This window comes from Natator depressus, chromosome 15, assembly GCF_965152275.1.
Source record: "Natator depressus isolate rNatDep1 chromosome 15, rNatDep2.hap1, whole genome shotgun sequence".
NCBI classification, from domain to species: Eukaryota; Metazoa; Chordata; order Testudines; family Cheloniidae; genus Natator; species Natator depressus.
In genome coordinates this window covers 27,564,520-27,583,403 of record NC_134248.1, presented here as the reverse complement: position 1 = coordinate 27,583,403, position 18,884 = coordinate 27,564,520, and the positions used below count along the sequence as shown (strand labels likewise).

The 18,884-nt window shown below is 42.1% G+C and overlaps 1 protein-coding gene across 2 annotated transcripts in view; it reads left to right on the top strand.

Moving 5' to 3' along the window:
* The first annotated feature begins 5,766 nt into the window (after nucleotides 1-5,766).
* NAA25 (N-alpha-acetyltransferase 25, NatB auxiliary subunit) overlaps nucleotides 5,767-18,884 on the top strand; it is a 45,068-nt gene continuing 31,950 nt past the window's right edge. For both annotated transcript variants that reach the window (XM_074972571.1, XM_074972570.1), the window contains exons 1-5: nucleotides 5,767-5,876; nucleotides 11,307-11,392; nucleotides 12,287-12,425; nucleotides 14,551-14,669; nucleotides 18,100-18,174. In XM_074972571.1, the coding sequence (XP_074828672.1) occupies nucleotides 5,819-5,876; nucleotides 11,307-11,392; nucleotides 12,287-12,425; nucleotides 14,551-14,669; nucleotides 18,100-18,174 (477 nt within the window). In that variant the 5' untranslated portion in view covers nucleotides 5,767-5,818. The remainder of the gene's footprint in view (nucleotides 5,877-11,306; nucleotides 11,393-12,286; nucleotides 12,426-14,550; nucleotides 14,670-18,099; nucleotides 18,175-18,884) is intronic.

Here is an 18,884-nt window from a genome sequence, read left to right as displayed (position 1 = left end):
AACCCTGGCCTTGGCCCAAGGAGGATTGCGGTGGGCACCTCCTGTTATTTCTGCCCCTCCTCCTAGGTGGATCCCGCCTAGGGGGCCCCAGGTAGAAACGGGATGGGGGCTGAGGTCTAAAGGGCTTTCTCTGAGGCACTGGGGTGTGTAGCCCCAGAGACTTCAGAGTTGCCCATGAGTCCTTCAAGCTATGCAGGCGCGTGTCCGTATTTTGACGTGTGCCCTCACAGTCAAAGGGGAGGTCCTGAATTGTATTTTGGACCTCGTGGGATCCCTGAAACCTGAAGCCACGTACTGCGCCTCATAGTGATGGCAGTGGCCACAGTTCTAGCTGCAGAGTCCGCTGCGTCCAGGGCTACCTGGAGGTCGGTCCGAGAGACCACTCTACCCTCCTCAAGGAGCACACTGAACTCCCTGAGAGAATCAGCCGGGATTAAATCCTGGAACTTAGCCAACGAGTTCCAGGAATTGAAAGCGTATCGGCTAAGCACCAACTGCTGATTTGCTACCCGAAGCTGGAGCCCCGCAGTTTAATAGACTTTACGGCCAAAGAGATCCAGCTTCTTGGCATCACGTGACTTAGGTGCGGGGCCTGGTTGACCCTGCCGCTCCTTCTGGTTTGCCACATCAACCACCAGAGTCCCCGGTTGGGGGTGGGTAAACAGGTGCTCATAGCCCTTTTGTGGCACGAAGTAGCGTCTCTCGACCCCTTTCGCCGTTGGTGGTATAGAGGCTGGGGTTTGCCAGAGCACCTTCGTGATGTTCTGAATTGTCCTTAAGAGGGGCAAAGCTACTCTGGAAGGACCCTCAGGGGTGAGGATGTCCACCATCGGATCTGAGTCCTCCATAACCTCCTCTGCCTGGAGGTTGAGGTTAACTGCTACCTTCCTAAGCAGGTCCTGGTGGCCTTTGGTATCCATTGGTGGTAGAGTGGTGGAGGTACCTGCCACCGCCTCGTCCAGCGAGGAGGAGGAAGAGGTTCTCGGGACAGGGTCTTCCTGACCCCGGGTTCTCTGGAGTCCGGGTCACTTGTGCAGATCACTTGTTGGCATAGGTTTTGCACACCTCTCGTACGCTTTAAACCCCTGCGACCGAGGCATGCCCCGGCGCCGGGAAGAGTAGAACTGGGGGAAACCCCCCGAACTATGCTAAACTAATCTAATCTATAACTATTAACAACTAACTAACAACTATGTACACCAGAAATAAGGGAACCACTAGGTAAGGCACTTGCAAAGCAAGAGACTAAGCTGTTCCAACGACCATCACGGGCGGTACGAAGGAACTGAGCAGGCGGCGGGTCGGCAGTGACATATATAAACCGCCATGAAGGCGCCACTCTAGGGGTCTCCACAGCCGACCCAATGGGTACCGCTAGGGAAAAGCTTCCGGCAATCGTGCATGCGGCGCGTGCACACACCTATTGGAATGCACATGAGCAATCACTCAAAGAAGAATGTCTCTTAGGAAATCACTTAAACTTTGGACATCATATTTGGATTAAATGCTGATCCTGTATTCAGTTTCATCAAATGTAGATCCTGTTTGATTTGTTTTTCCCTACAAATGTTATTACTAACTTCTTTTCTACCTATTCTGTATTTTTTTTTCCTAGATCCACAAGTATTGCCAGATCAGGACAGACATGTGGCCCATCTAACTCAATATTCTGTCTCAGGCAGTGGACCAAGTTTTAATTAGTGAAAAAGAAGATGACCTTATAGATGATCTCAATGTTTAGAGGCCCATGCTCCAGAGTGAATAAAATATATGTCACTATAGAATTGTGACATTTAAGATGCTGGCAGCATCTAATTGATGGGTTGTTTTAGTTTGGTTTTTTTTTTTTTTTTTTTGGTCAGCTCTTACACTGTAAACATTTATATCGGGTATTTAGCTGCATACCCTACTGGGCATCCGAGTTTTAGATCCTGTAACATTCATAGTGGGTACTGTTTTGTTTTTTTCCCAGCTCCAGGCAATACCTAGTCACTTCCTTTCTGCAAGCATTGGTCAGACACATACCTTACAAAACATTAGATTATTTTTGTGGCCTTGATTTAAAGGAAAATTGTGTCCTTTTAATGTTAGCTGTGGAACCAATAAAATTTTGCCTGGAAAGATGCTAAAAGCCTCTTATTCTGCACTGCTGGAAATCCAGTAAGTGAGAATGTATAATGTGCAATCCGTTTACCACTACAGAACCATTATTATAAACGGTTGTGAATGAGAAAGTGGTATTACTTCAGACTTCTTTATAATTCATTATTAAACTACTTACCAACATTGATGTTTCTGATCAGCAAAGATGCTCCTAAGTATGACTGAATCTATGTTATTTGAAAGGGCCTCAAGGACATCTGAAAAGCAGTTTAAAGCAATTACTGTCTCTTCCCAGACTGTGCAGGCTAACACAGACTGAAGAGCTGCAGAAAAGTAGATTCTACACTGTACATATTAATATCAAACTCTGCCACTGATTTTGTTGAGAATCAGAACTTATGTTTAAATTAGTTTCATCAAGTGAAAGTAGTTTCTAATAACAAAGTCACTAACCTTTTATGTTTACCAAATTAATTTCAATTTATACACAGTACCTTTCATTGTGAAGAATCCTTGTGCATTAAATAAATATACTTCATATGCTCTTTACACAAACTATAATAAAGAGCCTTATTAAGCTTGCAAACCCAGTCACTCAAAAGTTTGGAAATTACAGAAGTAATGTTGCCTGTGATGGATTTGCTTTGGGGATGAATCAGAGTAGTGCAGTGAAGGAGACTCTTGTCTGTAGAACCCCTGCTTCATTTATTACAGAAGTTGGAAGATGGCTGCCTCTTGCGGGTACTGGGGGGATGGGTGAGCCTAGGCTTGCCCAAAACTAAAGGCTCCCCCCCTCCCATGAGGGGATGGAACCACATATCCCAGATACCAAGTGATTATGGGGTCAAGAAATGAAAAAAATAGGAATTGCAGTGCAGGTCAAAGGTTGAAAATCAGTGTTCTGGGTGGGGAGTGGATGAGGCAGAGGATCGCAGGAACAGACAGGATGGTCAGGTGATTAAGGCAATTGAATGCTGTGCTGCATTCTATCTATGTCTCTGCCATCATGGAGTTCTTGTGTGAATGATGCTAGTCAAATTGTTTAAATCAAACTCAGCAACTGGTCTCTAATTGTGTTTCTGACTTTCTAGGTACCTGACTTCGGCTTCTGGGCTCTGATATGCAGGAGTGCAAGTCAAAGGGAGCTTTACTTTGAACATCTAATGTATTGTGTTAACATAAACAAGTCCTAGATGTCTCAAACTGGGTAAAATTAGTGGATGCTTTTGACCTTAATCTCTCTGTTCCCCCATATCCCACCCGCAAAATGGGGCTAATACTCCTCACAGAGATGTGGGAAAATTCATTAATATTTCTGAAGTGAAATATATTTCACTATAGTGGTGAGTCCATAGAAAAGCCCCTGAGGAAACTAATGATTGTCTTCAGAGCAGGGTTTGAGTAGTGTGCAGAAAACATGTCATGGAGCCACACAGAGAACAACAAGGGGAAAACAAAGCATTGTATTCCTGCTTGTTAAGCAGAAAAATAAGAGTGTTCTAGCAAACAGCACTGGACTAGGATGTTGAAGACCTGTGTTCTATTCCCAGCTCTGCCAGTGGCCTGCTCAGTGACCTTGGGAAAATCATTTCCCCTCTTTGTGCCTCAGTTTCTCCAGCTGTTAAATGAGGATAATGATGCTGACCTCCCTTAAAAAGTGCTTTGAGATCTGCTGATGAAAAGTGCTATATAAGAGCTAAGTGTTAAGTGATCACTGAACGAAGCAGGAGTCCTGTGGAAAAAATAGTATGTGATCATGTCATTAAACTGTATTATAATTTGACCTCTTTGAATGCATGCATTAAGGCTGCACAGGCAACCTTTAATTCTGGCATTTCCTAATTTTTGAGTGCTTGAGCTTAATTTTTTTACGTAATTTTTATGTATGTAACGTCCTAGCTTTTTAAAAAAGCAAACTGAAAAACAAATTCTATCCCAGGGTATTACATTGGCTGCCCCATAAGTCCTAGGTTGGAACCTTTAGTTATACTATGGTATAATGGGTAGCTGATAGCAGTAGTAGGTTATCATCCTTGATGTGGCCCAGCTCTGGGAGGATGAGACATTTTGCCAGTGGATTTCACAGATACTAGCTGACAGCTCAGGAATGTTGAAGAATATTGAGACTCAGGCTCAGGAGGGAAGAAAGGAAAGTGTGTCCACTAGAACATGGATTCTTCTGCTCTTTCCCCCACATGTGACCTCTTCTGCTCCATCTCCATCCTGTCTCGCTACTGTCTCATTCCCACCCCAAGCTCCTTGTCTCAGTCTCTGCTCATCAGGCTTCTCATCCCAGTGTCCCTGCCTTCAGCTCCCTGACCCTGTTCTCCCTGCCAAGTCCCAGGCCCTCATACAATTTCTCTCCCCTACCTGTCTCTCATGTCCTCCACATACTCATTTCTCTCCCCTACCTGTCCCCACTGTCTCCTATTCCCACCCTCTCTCCCTGTGCTCTTTGTCCAATATCAGTGTCCCCCTAGCTCCTTGTCCCAGTCTCTTTATCGAACATTCCCAATTCTCAGCCTAAATAGTAAAGTTTGGCAAAATTATAAGAAACTGAGAACAGGGTCTTACAGTGGGAAGTGGCAAGCGGCAAGCACTTATAATAAGAGATAGTACAACCAGCCCTACCCATAATACACCACTTTAGTCCTTCAAAGTGTTGTACAAACATTAGCTACTGCAATTAATATATTTAGGGCTCACTTAACCAGCCACTAAATGTAAGAATGGCCAGACTGGGTCAGACCAATGGTCCCTCTAGCCCAGTATCCTGTCTTCTGAGGGTGGTCTATGGCAGGTGCTTGACAGGGAATGAACAGCACCCGACAATTATCAAGCGAGCCGTCACATTGTCCACTCCAAGCCTCTGCACAGGACTGGAGAGTGGATGACAGCAGAAATCCAGCTCTCTGTGGAATGCAACGTGCGGCTGGCGGGGAGCTGAAAAAGACTTTATCCAACTCAAACAGGAGAAGGAAGTGAGCTAGGAGGAGCATGATTAATAAGACTTTGCATTTTTCTACGCTTCTCATGCAAAACCCTCGAAGTGCTGTGCAAGGAGCAGATAAAACTGGCAGGCTCCCTCTTGAAGTACTAGACTGATGAGGTGTGGGTGTGCACCCAGGCCCCGGCTTACCAGGGGGGGTGGACGGAGAGCATCTCCCCGGCTGGACATGGCCATAGGCCTCCCAGTTACTTCAGGGCCAGGCGGGACAAGCCCCTAGGGGTCTGGGCTGTCGCCCCAGGGCTGCAGTGGAGCTCCGAGCCGGCAGCCCGGGCCGCGGAGAGGGGGCACCACCCTGCAGCGCTGGGCGAGCTGCGGCCCTGTCTCCCGCCACGGTGCGGGGCTGAGGGGGGGGGACGGACCTCGCAGCAGGCCTGGGGCGGGAACGGGGGGCGTGTGGCGGGGGGGATATCGCGGCAGGCCCAGCCCCGGCAGCCGTGAGGCGCGGGGGCGGCTATCCCCGGCTGGCGCGGCTATCCCCGGCTGGCGCGATCACCGCAGCCCCCGGGCTCTCTCGCGGGACATCGGCCCCGGGCCGGTCACATCGCGGGAGGGAGAGTCCGGGCCCGGCTAGGGCGGAGGCCGCGGCCCGGGAGCGTGAGGCCGCCCGGCCGCCTGCCAGACCCGGCCTCCTCACCCGCCCCCCGGGCCGAGCCTGGCCGGTCCCGCCGGCGCGGCGGCTGCGCACTGCGGTTCTGCGCTCTCATCATGGCGGCGCGGGGCCATGTGCAGGACCCCAACGACCGGCGCCTCCGGCCTATCTACGGTACCGACCCTCGCCCCGGGGCTGCCCCCGCACCGCGGCTGGCACCCGGTCCCCTCCCCGTCCCCCCCTCCCCGCGGCCCCGAGCAGGCCGCGCCGCAGCCACGGCCTCGCGTGGTTCCCTCCGCCGGCTGCGCCCCGCTGGGCCGGAGGCTCGGCCGGGAAGGGCTAAGCCTCGCCCCCCGCCCCCCCGAGCGCCTGCCGGGGAGCGGGGCTCAGACCCCGGGCGGAGCCCCTTGTGTGACGGGGAGGCGCCCCTCGCCAGCTCCGACCCCTCGGGCGCCCTTCACGCCCCTAGCCTGCCCCTCTGCCCCCACAGGGGCCCCTCACCCCGTCCCCAGCCTCTGCCCCCCCCTTCCTCCTCGCCTCTGCCCCGACTGCCCCCCCTCTGGGGCCCCCGACCCCCATGTCTCCCCACAAGCCCTGGAGGCGGGGTGTGTGCCCCCTTGATTTCCCTCCTTCTCACTTAGGGTGACCAGATGCCCCCATGTTAGGGGTTTGTCTTATATAGGCAACTATTAACACCCCCCCCCCCAAAAAAAAGAGCGTCCCAAAATTTTTCATACTTGCTCTCTGGTCACCCTGTCCCCGTTATAAGCTCTGTTGTGCTGGTTTGCATCTGATATTGGAAATAACATGTGAGCAGGGACTGATCACTACTAAGCTTCCCTCCCTGAAGCACGTGGGGCCACCATGGGGTAAAGAGGCTTTACACAGTGTACTGCAGACCAGTGCTACTCCAGGTGGTGGTCCGCACTGCTGTAGACCCTCTGCTTTGGCTAGGAAGGAGAGAATTTTCCCGCTTCTCCTCACCCCTTACAAATCTGTGATTAATCATTACTGGTATTTTGAAGTGCTAAGCCAAGGATTACTAAAGGAGCTATTATTGCAAATTGTCAGTGATTTTATTTACATGGGGAGAAACTGAGGGATTGGCCCTTTCTTCCTCTACCCGGTTGGTCTTTGGCCCTATGTTACTGTTTAGCCCTCAACACCAAGTTTGGTACGGTTCAAGGCAAAATGTAAAGAGAGTCCCTGCCCCAATTAGCTTGCAGTCTGTTAGGGTAGTATGTAGTTTATATCTACAATTAGGAGCTGGGGAAGCTATTAATTATTTGCATGATAGTAGCACCCACAGTGTACTAAATGCTGGACCCATCCGTGCCACAAATAATTTCTTTCTCCTGCGTCCCCCATCCAAAAGCTGATCCCTGTTTTTAAATATGAATTTCTCACCAGCATTAGAGAATGTATTTGGCCTATTCCACTTCTGTATATTTTTCTGTAGGTTGCATTACCCTTTGCTAAATATATTACCCCATGCTTTAACTTGCTGTGCAGCTTTGATATCCTTCCTTCCTTGTATTCCCACACTTGGAAACCTCCCAATTCTCTCTCTCTTTTTTGGGGAGAGAAGGGAATGGTATAATTTCTTAATGCAAAACACTCTTGGACAATTGCCATGTTAATTTCTTTTCCTCCTGGTTAAGAGAATTGTGTTCCCAGTTTATTTTGCTTTGCACAAAAGATTGAGAGACTTGTAAGAGTGGATGCATATTTTTTAATGCAGAATTGAGCTTTCCTTCCCTATCTGCCTTTGCAAACAAACATCAAATCTTCCCCAGGCAAAACTGATTTTTAAGTTAGAAACTCAGTTATCTGTTAAACTAAAAGGGGTGAGAGAAGCCACACACTTTTTAAAGCTGTTGATTGAAATATTGGGGCACCTAGATATCATAGTGATGGCTATACAAAAATCAATAGAGAGAGAAAGTGGTGAAACTTTACAAGAGAGTAGTCTTGTTCAGCAACCTCCTGTCTTAAAAGTCTGCCCCAAAATATCTTTAAGTATTGCTTGCAGTTCTTCTCCAGCTTTATTAGGAGACACACTGCTTAAGAAAGTAGTAGAAAATTTTTGCTCTATATTTGTGCATGTGCCACGCTGGGATGTTAAACTTCTAGAATCCCAGAACAGATAATTTACAGAGTGCAGAAAATGTGTTTGACTTCCAATATGCAAATAAATCACTGGTTAGAAACACAAGGGGAATTGCATTTGGTTAGGGATGAACTTGTTTTCTTAAGTGCACTATTCATGGTTTAATTACTTGTCTCGCAAAGAAAACTTTGCAGGTAGACCCCTGCATCCCAGGCTGAGTTCTGGTGAAGTCAATGGATGCAGTTCTCTTTATGGGATTGGGGCCATAGCTACTTCTGCTGGGTGTTAAATTTTTATTCTTTACAGTATTTTAATTGACATGATTATATTAAAGAAAAATAAACATTCCTTACAGAAATTGTAATTGCAGCACTCTAGTTTGGTTCAGTGTGATGAACTGAACGTTTCTCTGAATTTTCTGTAAAAAGAAAAGGAGTACTTGTGGCACCTTAGAGACTAACCAATTGGTGCCACAAGTACTCCTTTTCTTTTTGCGAATACAGACTAACACGGCTGTTACTCTGAAACCTGAATTTTCTGTGGCATGCTCCGATTGCTGGCTTTGTATGTAGTGATACATTTCCAAAGTAACTTCTTAAACTGGAGAAATTTCAAATGTTAACTGTTAGAAAAACTGTAACTTAAAAAAAATTGACCTAAATTAAGCCAGAAGACACTGAAATATACTGACATTTTAACTAAGATGTATTTTGGTGTTTCAGCCTCTAAGAGCTGTCAGAGAGCGTGAAATGCCTTTTAAACATGCAATGTGCGAGTGCATAGTGTTGGTTCTAGAAAGCATCACTGGGAACCTAATGTGTTGTATTTAATATTTGGTATTTATAGTCCTTAATAAATGAAGCATGGCTTCTTAAAAAGATAGTTGTGTGGCTTTCATTAAAGGCCAAAAAGTAAACAGATTTTGTGTGGGGTGAAGGTTCTAGTTACTTTGCTTGTAACATCACTTTTCTGTTTGTCTTGTGCACTTGATTACTCAGGATGCCTTGACAGATATGTCTATCTTTTATCCTAATTTATTGTACATTAATCAGGAGGTTAATTATGTTGCATTTCCATTCATTTAAAATCTCCACCCATAGACTTGTTATTAATAATATGTACTTTAATATTTTTCTTTAGTTGAAGTTCTTTTGTGATAAGTGGAAGATGCCAGTTCTTTTGGTTCCTGAGAAACTTGTTCATATTGTTGACAAGACATAGTCCTTATTCTGCTACTATTTAGAAAGCCCTCGTGGCTTGTGTGTTACACTGCTACCTATAGCAGAGATCTTATCAGTGCAGGCTAGATAAGTTTAACAAGACCAAGACAGTCAGTGCAAACTGGATACTGAAGGAGAGTGAGTTTGTGTACCATGAAATACAAATCTGTGAACCAAAAAATGTATAGTGGTTATAGTGAGGTTACCAGCTTGGTCTATTTCAGAATTTTTTAAACATCTGTATTCGGCAAATCTTTAAGGTCTAACACCAGCCTGGAAGGGCATAGGATAGAGGTTGCTGTGCATCCTTTTCACAACAGCCACCTCTTATAAAGTCATAATATCATTTTACTCTGTTAGTTGAAATACTTGAAAAATTTGTTTTAGTTAGTATGGACACACTGCACAATGTGCACTTAACCTATACAATCCCCCCAGTTCATTTAGCAGTGGTTCAGTTCTTTAGCATAGATACTACCGTAGAGGCAAACGTTAAAGGCCATTGAATGTAAATCTCGGTAATATGGATATGAATTTTGTAGGCTGTGGCAGGAAATTACTAAAGGTCACCACCTTAGCTCAGTGGAATCCATCCTCATAAGAAATGCAGTCCTAGCAAGAAAGTGTATAATTTAATTTCAATTAGCTAGTGTTAGCTCCTCACCAGGAATTTAGAAGAAAATTAGGAACACTTCACCTATGTTTTTTGGCTCATTGGATACATCCCGGTTGTTTTACACTAGGTTCAGGTTAACGAATATCAAAAAGTCTGACGTGGGGTAAAGATTGAGTCGGTTTATTGTTCTCTTCTCAAATTAATCTCTTATTCTGATTTCAGTAATTTTCAAACAATCTGACTGTATCCCATTGGAGGTAGAACTGAGAATAATGATATGAAAATGAGAAAAGAAAAATTTAAACTGTATAGCCAACATTTTTCTAAAGGTATGTCTACACTGCAAAAAAATCCACTGTGGCAGTAGGTCACAGAGCTCTGGTCAACTGACTCAGGTTCACAGGGTTTGCACTATGAGACGAAAAGTAAGAGTATAGACGATCCTGCTCAGGCTGGAACCCAGGCTCTGAGACCCTTCTCCCTCAGAGCCTGGGCTCCAGCCTGAGCGGGAATGTCTACATTGCTATTTGTAGCTGTGTAGCGTGAACCCGAGTCCGTTGACCCAGGGTTTTGTGCAGTGTTAGACAAACCCTAAGAGATGAGAATAATGGAGTCTTGTTCCATGACTTGGGAGAAGTCTACGCTACAGAATTAAGTCAACCTAAGTTATGACGACGTACAGCCACCCACAGTAACGAAATAACTTATGCACGTCCACACTGTGCTCCTTGAACTGGTGATGCATGTCCTCACCAGGAGCGCTTGCACTGATTTAATTGTCAGTGTGGGGCATTGTGGGATGGCTTTTGAATGGCAGCAACAGTTGATGTAAGCAATGCAGTGTCTACACTGACACTGCGTGGACCTAACTACATTGACCTAAGCACTACACCGCTCGCAGAGGTGGAGTTAAGTCAGTTTAGGGGGTGAGTTAAATTGGTGGGAGCGACATTTTAGTGTAGACGCTTACAGATTGAGGTTGATGAAAGCTGCATTACGTCAAACTAACTGTAGTGTAGACCAGGCCATGGGCTCTTACATGCTACAGTAATAGAAAATAATAAATACTAATTGTGGAATAGTCTCCATAGCACCAATGAAAGCCTCATTATTTGAGTGCTTTAAAACTTGACTAAACATAGCATATGGAATATTAGTAGGGTCTAAACCTGCACTGATTGAGGAATGGATCATATAACCTAATAGGTCTTTCCATTTACTGTAATGATAGATTGCAAATGTCTTTTAAGGTCTGATCCACCGCCACTTAAATCCATGGAAAGACTCCTATTAGCCCACCAAATTCACTTCTACTTGTAACTAGAGCAAAGGATGTTAGCCTACTCTTTTGTGGAGAGAGGCTCGTTTCTGAACGCATTGTGCCTTGTCATATTATAATAATGTATCCTGAGCTTTTATCAGGAAAGACCAAAAGAGTCTCTTACTGTACTTTGTGTTGGGATGACTGAAACTGGAACAAATGAGATATAGTTCTAAGATGCACTGTGGAAATGGTCACTGAACAGGAGTTCAGTAGTTGTGAACTGAACATTCATTAACACTCTTCCAGCACAGACCTTCCGCCCTCCTTGAGATTAGGGAATAGATAGCCATCTTTTCTTTGCTGTCAGTTGTAATCACTGTGTGTTTTTATGTAGATTATCTTGATAATGGCAATAATAAAATGGCAATCCAGCAGGCAGATAAACTGCTAAAAAAACACAAAGATCTTCACTGCGCTAAGGTAAGTCTGAGTGCTCTTCATTACATTATTTTACTGAATGAACACAGTTCTGAAATTTGGGGAAATTCTGCTGTCCCATTCAAACGTCCAATAATTAGTGATTTTTTAAATTTTTTTTTACAGAGGCCACAATGTTTCTTAAAATATTTCAGAAGGTTATTAGAACACTTTAAATCCTGTAATATCATGTTTGTTTGAAAATGTGTTAAGAAATGTACTTTCTAAACTGCAAAATTCTGCCCTTTGACTGCTATGATGTTACCAGAGCTTCTCCTGTTCTAGCCTTCTTCCAGGCTTTTGGCTACTGATGCAGCTGCTACTTGTCAAAGTTTTCCCAAGCTGCTGGAGAGTGAAAAAGATGTGAATATTGTTAGTTTCTCTTCTGACCACATAGTTCTGAATAGCAGCAGTGAAAACTGGTGAGACTAGTTGGTTTTCATTCTGCTACAGCTAGGGAGAATTGAGCAGCAGGAAAAGCACTGAAACTGGCAGTCTACAGACTGAGGAAGGCAGCACTGCATGATTTTGCACCAGTGGTTTTCAACCTTTTTTCATTAGAGGGCCCCTAAAAATTTCGAGTGAAGGTGCAGACCCCATTAGAAATCTGAGACATAGGTTGAAAACAACAATTTTACACTACTCACATTTGGAAGATTTTCTTCACAATTATAAGAAAATATACCTGCCCCCCCACCCCCTTTTTAATAAAATTTTATTTTATTAAATGGAAGCTTAAATTCTTCGGAAATTGATGGCACTCACTTAGACAAGTCCCTTTCTCACCATGGGCGAGTGGATTTTTCTCTAATAACGATCCTTTGTTTCAAAATAAGTTTTTCTTCTGTAGATGTTGGCAATGTTTTTTGAATAGCTGCTTTTTTATTACATGTATAGGTTTTAAAGGCAATTGGCTTGCAGAGAACTGGGAAACAAGATGAAGCATTTGCTCTCGCACAAGAAGTAACAGCACTCGAACCCACAGATGACAACTCTTTGCAAGCACTAACTATCCTTTACCGGGAAATGCATAGACGTGGGTTTTTTTATTTTACTTTTCTCCTGCAAATTTCAGCTTCTTGATCATAATTATGTAACCTTTCCTTGGGCCTTTCTTTAAAATGAATTATTGTCCAAAATTGAAAGGGAAATGTACAAAGTCCAGTTTTCAAACATAGGCACTTTAATAGGTGGTTCAGACATGGGATTCAGATGCCCAGTTTGGCACAGAACTGCGTAAAAATGCCCCTTTGACATACAAGTTTCTATTTGATCATCTTAACGCAAGATGTTCTGGTTAGGCTCCGATTATTGAAAATTGGGTCTAGAGTAATTTTAACATTGTATGTTAGTCATAATATCAAACAAGTTCATTCAAATTTATTCCAGCAGAAACCATGTGATGTTGTTACTTTAAATAGGGATCATGTAAATCATAAATGGCTAATACTGTATATGAACTTCGAAGAAGCAGACAATGTAAAATGTATATAGACACAATCAAGGAATTTAGCCCCTCAAAATGGCTTTAAAAGTTGTGTTGCAGACTTAGAGGGGAAATCCTGACCTCTCCCTTTCCTGTTACTCTTTTGAAAACAATTCATCTGAATCTTAACTTCTTGTGTCATTCAGTAAACAAAGCTATGAAAGAGAAACCATATGTGGTTTGGTTAGTCTGCAGCACAAGGAGATAACTTATCACTATCCTGAGGATGTGTCAGTAATGTTCATCATCAGGTTTATTGCAGAAAATGATTGTAGACTGAAAAACTGATTTTTTTATTTTTTTTTTTTCATGAAGAGATGTAACTGCCCAGGGCCATTTCTTGACAAATAGCAGCCTCTTGTGTCCTTTACTAGTTAATTTCCAGTACTTAGGCTTTGCTTTTTTAAAGCACATTTATTGTAATAATATGAAACCTCTTCATATCTGCCTTTGAATCTTTATTTCTACAATTCTCAACTTAAAAACCAGAAAAATATAAACATAAATAGAACTGAATGTAGAACACATGGAAATTAATTATTCAAGAATATATAAAATCATACTAAACCTTATTAACCTTGCACGTATATAGTGCTTTTGTGTGAAGAATAATTTGAATTTTTAAGAAAAGATAAAAAAAATTTAAGATACAGACTAACACGGCTGCTACTCTGAAACCTGACATTAAATAATGATTGTGTGAGTAAGTACAAATAATTTTTGGGTGCGAGGAGGAGGAGCGATGGTAAAATCAAATACAAATAGTGTCTAGGTATCCTAAATATCCAATCATAATAGGTCTGTATTAATTTATTTCAAGATAAACCTATTATCTTTGTATTAAATTATTAAAGGAGATTGAAAGCAAGAAAGTCACTTGGGAAATATCAGGGCTTTTTAATGTATAGCATAGTCGCTCCTAATACGTTAGACAGCGGTTCTCAAACTGTATGTTGGAACCCCAAAGTTGGTCATGACCCATTTTAATGGGGTTGCCAGGGCTGGTGTTAAACTTGCTGGGGCCTGGGGCCAAAGTGTCCTGCAAACCCCTCTGCCTGGGGCCTGAGCTTTCAGTCCTAGGTGGCGGGGCTCAGGTTACAGGGCCCCCCCCGCCAGGGCTGAAGCCCTTCGGTTTTGTGCTCCCCCCCAGGGCGGCGGGGCTCAGGCTTTGGTCCCCCATCCTGAATTGTGTAGTAATTTTTGTTGTCAGAAGGGGGTCGTGGTGCAATGAAGTTTGAGAACCGCTGCATTAGAGAAATTTCCTTAAAACAATTTAAACTTGAGAAATTATTCTGTCTTAATAAATCATTTATTTAAAGTAGACAGTCTCCACGTGACCCAAGTACAAATCTTGAATTGGTGTAATGCCCCAAAATGGGTGAATTTTAAAGTTTTTTAACCCCAATACATGATGTACCTGAAAGCATTCAGTACGTTTCTGAACGTTTTAATCTTTTTTTATTTATGTTTACACAAACTTTTTTTAAAATAATTCTCTTTCTTGCCTACTGTGTGTTTGTGGGGCTTGGGGTGCTGGGGGAGATAGACCAGTTCCTATAGGTGTTGAGTGTAATTGAATTACTGTGCACAGTATCCCAGATGTTATCTTGAGATAGTTGCTTTATAACTTTATATTCCAAATGTGTCTGAACTGAAACATCTGTTTTTGGTTTAGCGGAGTTGGTAACAAAACTTTACGAGGCAGCTGTAAAGAAGGTTCCCAACAGTGAGGAGTATCATTCTCATCTCTTCATGGCCTATGCCAGGGTCGGGGAATACAAGAAAATGCAACAGGTACCTTCACCCATTTCAGTTATAGTAATTGTAGGTGTCACATTTAACAATAGTGGTGGCAAAGTTCTTAGACAGAAGTGTGATTTTTGTTTTGTTTTTCGTCCAGTTGATGGTTGCCCATGAAACAAAGTAACTAATCAATCTAACATTTCCTTAAGGCTCTTTTCTGTATCATACTGTACTAGTGACCAGCACGTTTTAAAATTATATTTAATTTTCTAGAAAGCTGAGCTGAATCAATGCTAAATTGCTACGTCATGATTAAATATTTGATACAGGGCTGGTTAGAGAGAACCACTACAAATTTCTGTTTTTTACATAAAAGACAATTGCTTCCGTTCCCCTCAAAAAGAGAAGGTTAACTTTATGAACTGTAGTCTGTACTGATGCAGTATGTTGGTTGGCCACCTTGGCATATTAGCTTCCTATTGATACCTATATCAGAGAATACTAAGCTTACACATAAGGGAGTGTATTAGGCAGGAATATTTAGCCTTACTGAGAGCTCCTGAGGGCAACAGTTTCAAATAACGTACAAACTTAAATTTTCTTTCCTTTTTTTTTTTGCCTGCACTCTTATCTCTAGGAACCAGTGTAGAGTTAGACTGTGCAGCTTGTATTTTGATAGAAGAAAAGCTTAGTTGTTTTTTCTTTACATGCATCTTGGTTTTCAGTTGGCAAGACAATCTCATGCCTGTTAGTTTTGTTTTTCATTCTTCCCAAATTAGGTGCCTGGAGAATGCCTATAAATGGAAGTCTCTTTTCAAAGCGTACACACACTCCCTCTTTTATGTATAAAAACGCACAGGGAAGCAGGCAAATTGATTCCAGGCTCTCTCTTCCCACTGTGTTAAGGTGACTTGAATCTCTGTACAAAGACCCTATCTCCGCAACCAAAAAATAGAGTTGAACAATGGTGATTAATCTCTGTGTGGCCCAGCTGTAAGTGGCTTAATTCGATCGGGCCTGAATCATTGGTATATATGGTGCTTTAGAGAATGATTAACTTTTTATCAAATGACTCTTCATAAAAGGCTTAAATCTGCAATATCATTGTAAAATCATTGTGTCTCATCTGAGATCTGTCCTGAATTGGTAGGTTAATTTAGACTGCTACTTAAAAATAGTTCTTATTGTACTAAGTACTTTCAATATTAATTTAAAAATAGCTGTAGATTTGACCACAACACCAAGGAATATATCTGGTTTGCTAATCCCTAAATTTGCTACGACTGTGGTTGTTACCCACTTGACCCATGTCAGCAAGCAGCAAGACTGAAGTCTCGGAACAGCCAACTACACCAGTCTCTAGCAATCTGTGACATTGCACTGATATATGTATCTCACCAAGTTACAGCTTTATTAATAGGAGGGAAATATATATGCCTGCAAAGTGCTAAATACCAATACAGAGAGATCTGGTTTATTCTTGTTTGACATACCTGCATCTGAATATCAAAACAATTTTAGATTTACAATTTTTGCATCTTAAAAAAGGCTAGATTGTAGTCTGACTTGCAATGTATCATGCAATACATGATATTGCACTTGTGCAGAAAGAGAACTTTTTAGATATGCTGTGATAGTTGTGAGTTGGATATTAATCTAATCTTAAAATTTTGCTTGTTTTAATGGATTTTTTTTGTTTGCTCAGATAGAGGCTTCAAATAATTCTTGATCGGCCTTGACTTCTATTTAATGTCTTAAATAAGGATTATATTTATACTGATAAATGGAACACAGAATTAATTTGCTTCATGCCTGCTTATGTTAAAAATGATTATGCATGTCATTTTTATTTTGGGTTTTACAAAAAAAATCAGTTACTGCCATCATTTTTATATAGGATACTCTTTATATATAATTCTAGACAGCCCTCTGTGTGTGTTCCATTTAAAGAACTTGTTGATTTCAAAAGAAACTGGCATAAGCATGCATTTACATTTCAGGGTTCAAAATCAGTAGGATCCTGAGATCTCTAATAATGTCAGGCCATCTAAAAATGAAGTGTGTTGCTCTCCCAGATTAGCAGTGATAAAGGTAAAAGGTCTAGAAAATGAAGAATTGGTCTATAGGTGAAGTGTGCTTTATTTATGGCTGAATTAAGCGAAGTCCTTTTTTGCTGCTCTGACAGCTACATTGATTGTGTAGAATTCTGACCAGAATTTAAAAAAAAAAAAAAAAAAATGCTTTTTGCATAGATTTGCTGTGATGCAAACATCCTTCAGTAAGAAACCTCGTTGTTTACTCTAGGCTAGTATATAATACTACTTTACGAGCTGTATATGAAATCTAAAATTCAGGCATTTAACCTTCTAATAATTGTACTCTTAGTCGGAATAATGAATGGAAAATACCCAGTCTTATATAGATACAAAATGTCACATAAATGCTAAATATTCTGTTCAGACCATTGTACAAACATCTATCTGATTAGATTATCTAGATTAATAATGCTCATAAATGGCAAATATAGGGTGTTTTTGAATGGGTATCTACTACTGCACCTAAGGACTCAAAGGGATGCAGACTTCAGACAGAGATTGACTGAATGGAGGGTGAAAATAAACCATCTTTTGTTGCATCCTGTCAAACTTTAAATGAAAGGCCTGAAAAAGTCTCATTTATTCTGAAAACAGACAAGAAACAGTTTGCAGAAATGAACAAGGAGTAGAGTGTGTTTCTTGTAAAAGTAGATTAGCTAATGTAAAATATTATATTCTGTGTGTATATGTAATTTCTTAGCAATTTAAAAACTCGGAAGTAAATGTAGGAAAGTTCAGTCTTCATTTATATAGAGACATAATGCTTGTGTGAGGGATGTGTGAATAAGAATAACTTCCATTCTAAATTAAGTGACTGAAGACTTGGCTGTATGTTGATATTTAGGGCCATATTTTCAACTGGGCATCTCTTCAGCTGTCTCTTGTGCCACATGCCTTCAAAATCTGAACACATGCATGTGCAAGTTAAAAATGTTCATGTGCAGGTGTTTACATTCACAGTGTGGGCTTGGTTGTATGTATACAATTGAACATGTGCAAAGATGTAGACCAGAGCTGAAAACTTCCCTTAATCTGCAGAAATAGGTAGTGTGTGTGTGCACGCACGTGCACCCTGTATCTAAAGCTATAGACTCTTCAAATAATCATTCTTCTAGAAATGCCTTTCCAGGCCAGCTGAAGCTATAATACACTTTAAAAAAGAAACCGCAGCAGATGGAGGGAGAGAAACTGTATCACGACCAAGATAGATCTCGGTGGAGGGTGTTTCCTAGGGACTATATCCAGTTGGGGTTAATAAATTCTTATGTGGTCACTAATCCTCAGGAATTGTTTGTCACTGGTGTCATCACTCTTTCACTTTCTATAATGCAGCTTATAAATTGAAGCATTTTTGAAATGATGGATACATGTCTTATATTTTTCAGGCTGGAATGGCACTTTATAAGATTGTCCCCAAAAACCCTTACTACTTTTGGTCTGTGATGAGCCTAATTATGCAGGTGAATACACCATTTTGATTGAATTAAAGACTTAATAGTGGCTGTAATGTTAACATTGAGATGTTCTGGGTGTTTTCACATTATGAAAATACCCAATAGCTTTCTTAAGTAAGCTGGCTGGCTGCCTGCTAGCACTGTAGGGTGCTACTATTTCTGTATAAAGTCAGTGTAAACACTGAGCTCTCCTCAAATCTGTATTTTCTGTGTGGTCCAGAAACTTACCTGGTATTGCTTGTCTCTTAGATGTCAAGATCCACGCAACAATAAAAATCAAAGTATGCCGTTTTGGACTAATACAGATAACAGACTTGAGCGTTAATCAAACTTCCTAACAGACCTCCTTTAGGGTATGCCTATGCTGTGGGCCTTACGGTGGTACTGCTCCAGCAGTACCACTGTAAAGTCTCCTGTGTGTATGCCAACAGGGGAGAGCTTTCCAGCCAGCATAATTAAACCACCCCCAGCGAGCGGCGGTAGCTGTGTTGGCGGGAAAGCGACTCCCACCGACATAGCACTGTCCACACCGGCACTTTTGTCAGTGAAATTTATTTCAGTCAGGAGGGAGGGAAGGTTCACACCCCTGACGACAGAAATGCTAGTATAGATATAGCCTTAGTCAGGCAAAAAAAAACCCCATGGAAATAATAATTGTATACTTCAAAATAATTTGATTGTAGAATAAATGAATTAATTTTTTTTTTTGGATTGAT